The sequence below is a fragment of the Gallinula chloropus genome (assembly GCF_964237585.1).
Source record: "Gallinula chloropus genome assembly, chromosome: 7".
NCBI lineage: Eukaryota > Metazoa > Chordata > Aves > Gruiformes > Rallidae > Gallinula > Gallinula chloropus.
The window spans coordinates 18,872,190-18,882,233 of record NC_140092.1 but is presented as its reverse complement, the minus strand read 5'-3'; the positions used below and the strand labels follow the sequence as shown (position 1 = coordinate 18,882,233).

At 41.4% G+C, this 10,044-nt stretch overlaps 1 protein-coding gene across 1 annotated transcript in view; it reads right to left on the bottom strand.

Annotated features, from left to right (window-relative positions):
• Nucleotides 1-1,375: 1,375 nt before the first annotated feature.
• CRACD (capping protein inhibiting regulator of actin dynamics) overlaps nt 1,376-10,044 on the bottom strand; it is a gene marked incomplete at both ends in the record, with an annotated part of 54,759 nt that continues 46,090 nt past the window's right edge. Inside the window, 4 exons of the mRNA XM_084266634.1 lie at nt 1,376-1,536; nt 3,702-3,876; nt 4,935-5,125; nt 6,777-10,011. Of these exons, the coding sequence (XP_084122760.1) occupies nt 1,376-1,536; nt 3,702-3,876; nt 4,935-5,125; nt 6,777-10,011 (3,762 nt within the window). The remainder of the gene's footprint in view (nt 1,537-3,701; nt 3,877-4,934; nt 5,126-6,776; nt 10,012-10,044) is intronic.

Here is a 10,044-nt window from a genome sequence, read left to right as displayed (position 1 = left end):
TAATCCTCATGCTGCATACAGCAGTTTGGCTAAAATACTTCCACAAAACATATGTGGTATCATTCTGTAACGATGCAATTTCTTCTCATGAAAATGTCTTCCCTTTATGATGATACAGTCTTAAAGGTTCCTTTGAGCCTTATGGTTATGGAGATGTTCAAATTTGTTACAAAGTTCCTTGTAAAACAGACTTGGGTGTGTTACAGATCTGTTTACTAGAGTGACTTTTCAAAATGTAGACCTAGCTATTTCTGTGGATGAGAAATAGTAAAGTTTTTATTACATATGGACTTTATCCTTTTATGTAAGTGGGAGGGGGTGAACATTTCTATTTTAGTTACACTAAGTGTTCAATTGCCACAGCAGATACCTGAGATGGGGTAAGTAAAAACTTCTTTCTGAAGTGTTCTGGCTGTATTGGTCAAAGTACAGGAAGTTGTGTGAACTACCTGGAGTTACCCATGGAGTAAAGCTAGGAAGAAAGCAGAGTTAAATCTCCTGAGAGTCTCATTGACTCAGTTAACTTCAGTTTTGCAAATCTTACTCCCATGGGAACTTACTGAGACAAGTTCTACAGCTACATGAGCACACAAATAGTTTTACTTATTTTAGTTCCAGTCGATTGATTTAAAGTCATAACCTGCAATCACTGTCTTCATGCATCTTAATATGGCCAAGAACAAATAGTGATGCAAAAAGAGACTCCCTCTCTTCTATCTATAAAGGTTTAGGGTTTTTTGTTAAGCAGGATGAATTGTTTCCTTCCTAGGAGTGAGGGAGTATAGACCTAGTGCATTAATCCTACGATGAAAGAAATTATCTCAGCCTTTGGATGGTACCATTTTTCTACTTACCATTTGCAGGTGGAACGGTATGTCCCAAAGTTCTTCATTAGGAAAGAAGCTTTCAAATAGCAGGTAGAACTGCCAGTTCATACAGTTTAACATTTAAAAAAAATGAGGAATAAGAGAAGGAAACATGCATCTTGCCTTAATTTTCAACAATGGACTGCTGAAAAAAAAATCTCAGATCTCTACTTAAGAGTAGAGAAGTAAAATTCCAGAACTGAATACCCACAGAATTTAAGGAGCTTCTGAACTGGAGTTCGTGCTATGATATTAAAATTTACATCCAGTATCTGAGCATTCCTAAATTTTTGAGAGTCTGGCTCTGATATTTTTTGCTGTGACCTTTTAGCTATTTATCGAAGCAATGAAATATATGACTTGAGTAGATTTTACAATAAGCTAGAGCAAAATGGTAATCAGTTTGGTTTTCAGTCCTTCAGTACATGCATTTCCAGTTTTGTCATGTGTAAAAAGCTGAATAAATAAAAAGAAAGTGATTAATAGCAGTGGAGATGTAATTTTACACTTTACTTTATGATCTGAGGACAGTCACTCCAGGCTTTTGCTTTCCTCTTGGCTAATGCAAGCCAGGCTGGTTCTGTTGACACAGGGTTAGCATCAGGCGTAGAGAATCTCTTGGCCACCTCCTTTGCCAGTGGGGTTGATGGAACAGAATCTGAAATTTCCACTGGTTTTGATGGAGCACCGAGGGAAGAGAAAAACATACATTAGTTGAACGTTGTACTTTAGCATTCTGCAACAGAGATTTTGCTTCTTGCCTGTGAAGATGCTCTGATCTATAGCTTCTTAATCTTTTAGTTAAGTCTTACTTTTAATTGTATTTGCAAAATAATCAAGTTAGGAGGAGCTGAGTTTCCTTTTTCAGAAGTTACTCTAAGTACTGTAACCCACAAAAGTAGGGACAAAATTTTCAGACTCTCTGAGATCCAGAGAAAACATTTCCAGTTTGCCAGTTTTCTTCTTTACATCAGCTATTTTAATTACACCCACAGTGTACAAACAATAGGAAATGAAGCTGGGTTTTTACTCTCTCTGCAGTTGCTGAGCACATGTAACCCAACTCTTCAGCAGGATTTAGATTCCTTCTTCAGATGGGAGTTCTTAAATAAGCACAGAGAAGACAGCAGTCCTCAGTGAACCACTCTCTCCCGTGAGACCATCCTGAAGAAGAGATGAACCAGCTTCCTCCAACATGTTTGTCACATTTCCTTTAAAATAGTATATTTAAGACAAACAGCTCTCTCAGCAAGAAAATGTGTTGAATAAGCAGCTGATTTCTAACGAGCAACTTTACAGAGCAGAACTGTAGAAGTGTTGAAGTCAGGTGAGAAGATTGCTTAATTCTGACACCATGAATGCCCTTGAAGGCAGCAGGGATTGAAATGAGTCCTGTCTGAAACCTACGGAGTAACTCGTAAAAACTTAGTTCCAAAGTAACTCTTCACTAATCCTCCTTACAGGTTCGGATTTTTTTATGAGCCAACCCCCCCTTTTTTTGTTAAAAGTCCAGATTCAGTCAAAACTACTTGTAGTGGCATTTAATTTTCAGGTTTTGAATGTTTTAAAAATCTTTAAAATTGCACGGACAGCAAACATCATTGTTCTTTCTTTTTAGTGCATCATTAATTATGTCCTTTTAATGAACAGTAGCAGCCACAATTGCTGTAGACCAACACTTTGAAAAGCTAATTATTTAAAAGGTTATGGTAAATGTTGCTATTTTACAGGTTATACCCTCTTATCAGTTCCTGTTATGAGTCTGAAAAACACTGGCTTCTTCAAGCTTTGGGTGTTTTTATAATGTCCTTAGAGGAGGACTCAGCAAACTTTTGTTTTAAACACGTTCTGGCCTGCTATTCTGCTTTAAATGCTCTCCTAATTGTGGAATACCCAAATCACTGTCACCATCCATAATGAAAAATACTTGTATATATGTGTGATTGATAATGGCTACCTGCCTCCAAACGTAGCCAGTAATCACATGAAATCCAGTCACTATTTCCTTTATGGCAAATTCAGTTCTGTGTTTTAACTTTAAAAATCGCTAATTCCTCCTGAAACCCTCATACTGGTGCAGACAGACAGACCGACCAAGGGTAATTGGGGTTTGACCTTTCTTTGATCTTACCTGACATCGATTGTGCTAGAGTTTGACTTCTGCTAGAAGCTTAACTGAACTGACCGAAGAAATTGTAGGTTGTGGCTCGAACCTTCCCCTACCAACCACTGGACTGAGAGGGAGAAGTCCTAAATTCAAAGTGCCAGGCTACCTTCAGCTGAATCAGTTAGGCTTCGCATTTTTTAATGGAACAAGAATATTCCAATTATTCTGGGGTGAGTATTTCTCCTTGGCACACTGGGAGGTGTAGGAATGTAATATGCCTCATTTCCTACACAAATACACCTTGCAGAAGATAAGCATCATTCCCCCTCTGTGCTAACCCCCAACCTAAAGGCAAAACAGTACTGCAGATGCAATTTACAGTAAATCAAATCCCCCAGTGTGTATTAGTCATGTTCCAAAATACAGTTGGATACGGCTTGGAGTCACAGACAATTTCTTTTCTTTTTTAAACTTGAACTGGGGCATTGCTAAGTAAATTCAATAGTGCACCTTAAAAAAAAAAGTTTAAATGATGTACATCCAGTGTAATGGCCAGTACATGAGACTGGGACAGATCGCACTGCTCCGTGCTGAAGGCAAATGTATTTGTAATTCTAGGGGTAGTCACAGGAGAAAAAAATTCATTCATTCATTCATTCACTTAAGAACATGCAATACCATTTTTGAAGTGGATTAATCCTAGAGTAAATCTCAATCTCTCACTGTACCTGTCACAGAAGTTGGAAGGGTGTTCGACTTTTTTAGCTGTTCCCTTCTTTCTAGCCTTGACACAGCAGTCTCAATCTTCTTCTCCCCTTCTTGAGTTGTAGATTTCTGCAGTGTGCTTGTTTTGCTGCTGGTGCTGCTGCTGCTTTTGTTTTCTGACTGATTACTTAGAGCAGCCTAGAACAGAGAAGAAAAACTGCTAAAAGAGAAACAGTCTGTCACGTGATGGCTGCAAGTAAGAGATGTCACACTTGATGCTTTCATTCATCACCTGTCTGTTCTTTCACCTTCCTTTGTGGCAAAGGGTTGAAACTCTCTGATTACTTCTAAAACTAACAGTTATTACAGACTAAATATCCCCCACAGAGGTAAATTTGTCACCTTGTCATTTCAGTCAAAATACTGAATGGTTTGAGCCAACACTACCTGAAAACACAGTGTGGATCTGTGGGCAACTTCACGCCCACTGCTGTTTTCTTCCACCAGTTACCTATGCCTGGAATTACACATGTGCCCATCAGAAATGTGGGTCTCCCAACAAACATCAAAATATACTTAATTATTCACATAATCTCTCTTTTTGCCATCTGTGGTATCTATATACAGCACCAGTGCTTGTGTAGCGTCACTTTGGTACTGTAAGTAGAAGGTTTTGCCTTACTAATGGATAGTAAATAGCTATTTAGAGAACAGGAAAGCAGTGATACTTGAATTCAGGGCCTGCTTTAGGCATTTGGATGTCTCACATGACGGTTCATTTCTTTCCTTCATGTACATTTTATCCAAATAATGCATGTTAGGATAAAAATAAATTCAAACTTACTAATATTCCCCTATATTAATGTACAAATAAGTATTCCAGCTGTTATTCCCCAAGCATCAAGGATTAACATCTTATTTGTTTAAGCTTTGAAAGAACCACATTGAATACAATTTTTCTCTTCCATCACCTGCCCAGTGGTCACACTTACGATTGCCATGATCCTATATTAAGGCATCAGAGTTTACACAAAAATTGTCAGGCCATCACACAGCGTTTTCTCCTGGAGGTCTCTGTTTTGCAAAAGGGAACTCCAGATCTGTCAGACTATTTTTTACTCGCTGTCGTTTTAGCTTTTATGAAATCTTACAAGCCAAACCAAACAAAATAATTCCCTTTCATGTACTAAAACTAGCTAACAGATATAATTATGGTATCAGTATTTCTAATAGGCAGGTTTGTAAAGACTGTTTACATTTTCTTTAGCCAACTTCTCTGCTTGCTTCGCCTCTCTGGCTTGTCTCCTCTCTTCCCTTGTAGCTTGCTGCTCACGAAATCCCTTTTGCTTTTGCAGTGCTAATGTAATCCAAAGTGGTTGTGATGTTTCAACTTTTTCCATCAGTTTGGATCCATCTAAAGAGTGCCTGCTCTGGAGGACTGGTTTTTCTGAAAGAAAACATGAGAGGAATTGGTAATGCAGTTAATAATAATAAGTAATAATAAAAGTATTGTCCATCTCTCAAGCAAAACCATACAGCTTCTCCACCTTATGAAAACTCTGGTGCTAGGCCACTAGATTGAGTTGCTCAGAGCCCCATCAAGCCTGATCTTGTGTATCTCCAGGGATGGGGCCCCCATTGCCCAGGCAGGCCCCATCCGTGGAGATATTCAAGGTCTGGCTCAAGCAACCTGATCTGGTGAAGATGTCCCTGCTCACTGCAGGGGCTTGGACTAGATGACCTTTAAAAGGTCCCTTCCAACCTAACGCATTCTGCAGTTCTATGGTTCTATGCCCATTGAATGCCATGCCCTCCACAGACCTTCCTGGACTCTGTGTCAAATCCTGAAAGTTTTTATACCCCAAGGACAAGACCTCATTCAACACACTCACACAGCTATCCAATTTTATCCTTTTTTTTCTGAAAAAGCCTACCCAGGCCTCTTGGCCCTATAGCCTAATTTACTATATATACTCCCACTACATGAGATCTGTAAGTAAAAGCAACACATATGCATTGATTGTTTATACCCTGATGAAGTGAATGAAATACCACTAGGAACTGCAGTTCCCTAGTTTTCCAGATGTTATTAAGGGAAGAAAAGTGTCCAAACTTCAGCCAAAAAGCAAGAGGCTGAAATCATGTACTCCTGTAAATACAGCAATTTTTAATTTTTTTTTTTTTTTTCTGAAGTGCCACGGAGCATTTGACTTTCTGTACCCTCCATGAAACTGGGGCTACCACCCAGTATAGAGCTGAGTGGCAGGGAACAGCACTGGGGTGCAAAAGTGCTCCTGCAGCTCTGCCTCCAACTAGGTTCCATAAATCCTCATTTTCAAATGGAATCGAAAGAACATTAAAAAAACAAACAACCAAAAAAAAACCCCTAAAAATAAGCAGCAGTTCCACTGTGCTAGGGTTTTAGAAGTGTCTTGATCCTTGCAAAATTCAAGAATGGAAAAAAAATTTGGATTTCCCAATTAAATGCTGAATTTCTGCCTTGCTCTTTGGAGTGTCTTTACTCTGAAAGGATAATTTTTCCTCTTGTACAGAATACAATTTCAGGACACAGGGTCTTTCAACCCTCCTGTGAAAAGGCACTATAGCTACTGTAATTGATTCTATTACTGGAAAATGTCTCTGAAATGCAGACTCTGGTGCCCAGCTATATTGGGTTAGAGACAGGATAGGCACTAGAAGGGGACCTAGATCTTAATATTTTTTAAGATAAATAACATTCCCTTACAAAGTAGAAACAATATAGTGTAAATTATAAAAACTATTCCTCTTCTCTGATGACACATTACACATGGAAGGGAAAGTCCATCCTCTGACTAACTAGGCAACATCTCTACCAAGGGAAACACACAAATTTCTGTTACCTACTTGAAATTAACTTTCATGCTGGTCAGTCATGCTGAGTGTGCATGTTTCTGAATTAAACTGTGGAAAATCCCACTCATTCAGATAACCCTAAGAAAAGCAGTGGTGCTCCACAGGTAAAAATTAGAGCTTAAGACCAAATGTCTTCCTTTGGACCTCCAGCCTCTCATTTTGGACAAGCAGACACTCAGTGAATGACCTTGACAAACACATACCTTTCTTCAGTGGCTCGGGCTTCTTGTCATTTTTCTCTCTCCATGGAATACTTAGAGATGGGAAAAACGACTTCTTTTCTCTGATTTCTTCCTCCTCGTTTTTGTACTCGTTGGATGGGGTGGGGTGTGCTGCATTTGCTCTGTCGTCTTTTCTCCAGCCACCGTCGGAATCAGCTTTGACCAACCTCTGCCCCAGCGTATCGGCTAGGTTTGACCTGTTCATTTTAGAGAGAGGAGACGATGGTGGAGTCTGGCTGGCGGGCTTCGGAGCTAAAGCAGGTTTCTGAGGCACCAGTGACTTGCCTGCTGGTTTCTCATGAGGAATGGTGGCTGCTAGGACCACCGGTGTGCTCACTGGTTGTGAAACCTCCACCACAGTAATTGAAGAGTCCTTTGAGTCTTTCAAAATACCAGTGATGTTTGCTCTCCTCATGCCAGGGGATGTAGTCTCTTGTGGAGCAAAAACAGAGGATTCTTTCTCACCTTCTGTTGTAACAAGTGGGTCAGGCACGCCATCAAAACTATCTCCAGCACTGTACCTTTTCTTTTTCCTTTGCTCTGCCTGCTGATCATAATGGAACCGTAAAGAGTAGTTTGTCCTTCGCAACTTTATCCCGAAAGGAGAAACATTTTCTTCTCCGTTTGGTGCTGGTTTATCTGCTTTTCTGGTGCTGTTACTCTGCTCATTTTCCACAGCACTGGCAGGTTCTGCCTGGGGTAATTCTTTACCTGGAGAATGAGGAAAACTTGGAACAAGGAAAGATGGAAGATCTTTTGCAAATTTACAGCCTTCTGTGTTGTCTGTCGTTTTGCTGTGGGTTTCCATTTTCTCCTTAGCCTTTTCAGCTAAGCTGTCCTTAAAAGTGGAAGCCACATCCTCCTTCGAATCACCGGGCGGGCCAGTGACCCTCCCCACAGCCCCTGCTTCACTGCCTTTTGCTGTGCTTACATTCTCAGCATCTAAACTGGTTTTTGAAGCTTCTGAAAATTTCTGCCATGCTGGCGTAATGGAGAACTTTGCATTTGCAGAGAGGGTCTTCCTCAAGTTGCCATGGGGAGCACCCCGTCCGCGGGGTGTCCAGTCATCGCTGTGTCTGCAGGCACTCACTCGGTCTCTCTCATTGTATTTGCTGCTTTCTGCGTTCTTTAGGATCCTGGAGCGGATAGAAGCCCACTCAGCTAGGACAGCCTGGTTGTTCAGTGTCTCTTGTGCATATTTCATCTTACTGCTGCTGGGTTTGAGATCCTGGGGTTTTTTCTGGGCCTTCTCTGGTGAAGGAATATCCACAGTTTTTCTCTCTTCTGTTAAGCCCAGTAGCGATTTACAAGCCGTGTCCTTTATCTGGTTGAAGTTCACTGCTGTGCCACAGAGCTGTGCCCCGGTAACCAGAATGGCTGTGTGGGGCACACACACAGATGATGGGAGTGTATGAGAGCCCTTGCTGGAAGCATGCATCCTGTAGTCTTTGACAGGAGGGGAAGAGAGTCCTGCTCCTTTGACGGGCATGACTGGACTCAGATTTACTTTCTGAAACAGGATCTGTTTATCTCCAGAAGACACTTGAAATGTGAAGGGTCTAGATGCAGTCTGTCTTTCATCTACCTCTTGCCACCTAAGTTCTTCTCCTCTTCGCTTTAGCTCCTGAGCCTCAACTTCTCTCTTCAGTTTCTGGGCTAGGACTTCTTCTGCTGTTTTATTCCCTTTTTCTGGCTGTTTGAGTTTTTGGGATCTTGATCCTTCTTGGAGCTTCTCCTCTACTGGATGCCTATCAGCCCCTCCAGAATACAACTGATCCTTGTCCTGTTGCTGTTCCAAAGATTTTTCTTGTTGGTTTTGCTGAAGATTTTGTCCTTCTGGGTCTACCTTCTGCTCTTCCAGCTTATTCCATTTGAGTTCATTTTGTTCCTTTTGCTGCTTCAGTTCATCTTGCAGCACACCGTCTGCACTTTCCATGTGCATTTGTTTTGTGAGCTTGTGTTTTCTCTGCTCTTCCCGCTTCTTTTTCTTTTCCATTACTTGCTGGGGTTTTTCCTTCTCTGTCTTTTCTCCTTTCTCCTTTAAATGACTTTGTTCCTCCTGTTTCTTTTGTTGTTTGAGACTCTCTACTTCTTTCTCCTGCTTCAGTTTTATTTCAGCTTCTTGAAGCTTTTTCTCTTCTAGTTCTTGTCTCTGTTTTTCTTCCTTGTTTTGTTCCTTGAGTTCTTTTTGTTCCTCGAGTTCTTTTTGTTCCTCCAGTTGATTTCTGTCTTCTGCCTCTTGACATTGTTTTTCAACCTTGTGTTGCCTTAATTCTTCCACCTCCAGCCTCTTCTGCTCCTCCAGCTCTCGTCTCTGTTTCTCCTCCAGCTCCTTGCACCTCTGCTCTTCTCCTTCCTGATGCTTTTGTTCCTCCAACTCCTGATGTGTCTGTGCTTCCTGTTCCACCAGGCGCTTCTGCTCCTCCAGCTCTTGTCTCTGTTGCTCCTCCTGTTCACAGATTTTCTTTTCCTCCAGCTCTTGCCTCTGTTGCTTCTCCTGTTCATGGATTTTCTTTTCCTCCAGCTCTTGCCTCTGTTGCTTCTCCTGTTCATGGATTTTCTTTTCCTCCAGCTCTTGCCTCTGTTGCTTCTCCTGTTCATGGATTTTCTTTTCCTCCAGCTCTTGCCTCTGTTGCTCTTCCTGTCCCTGGAATTTCTGTTCCTCCAGCTCTTGCCTCTTTTGTTCCTCTTGTTCCTGGTGCCTCTGTTCCTCTAGCTCTTGTCTCTGTCGCTCCTCCTGTTCTTGCTGCTTCTGCTCCTCCAGCTCTTGCCTCTGATGTTCCTCTTGTTCCTGGCACTTCTGCTCCTCCAGCTCTTGCCTCTTTTCAGTCTCCAGCAGTCTCACCTCCTCTTTATGGCATGTTTGCTCTTCTATTTCCAAAGATGTCTCTCCTTCAAGGAGATGCTGCCTCCTCTCTTCTTCACAATGCCTTCTCTCCTGCTCTTTCTGAATCTGCTCAAGTTCTTGGCACCTTTGTTCTTCGAGTTCTCTTTGTTCTTCCATTTCTACAATTTGTCTTATCCTTTCGGCCTCCAAGATCCCCCAGTGATCTTCAATTTTTTTCTCCTCTGCCAGCTGAAGCTGCTTCTGCTCGTCTCTGCTCTGGAATAGCTTGTCCGTGATAATGTGTCCATTGTACCCTGGGTATCTGTCTCCATACACCTCAATTTCTAGGTCCTCTGGTTCAAATTCGGTTATTGTTAAACTTTGAGATCCCTAAAATTTGAAATTGGGAGACAAGTTTAGAGT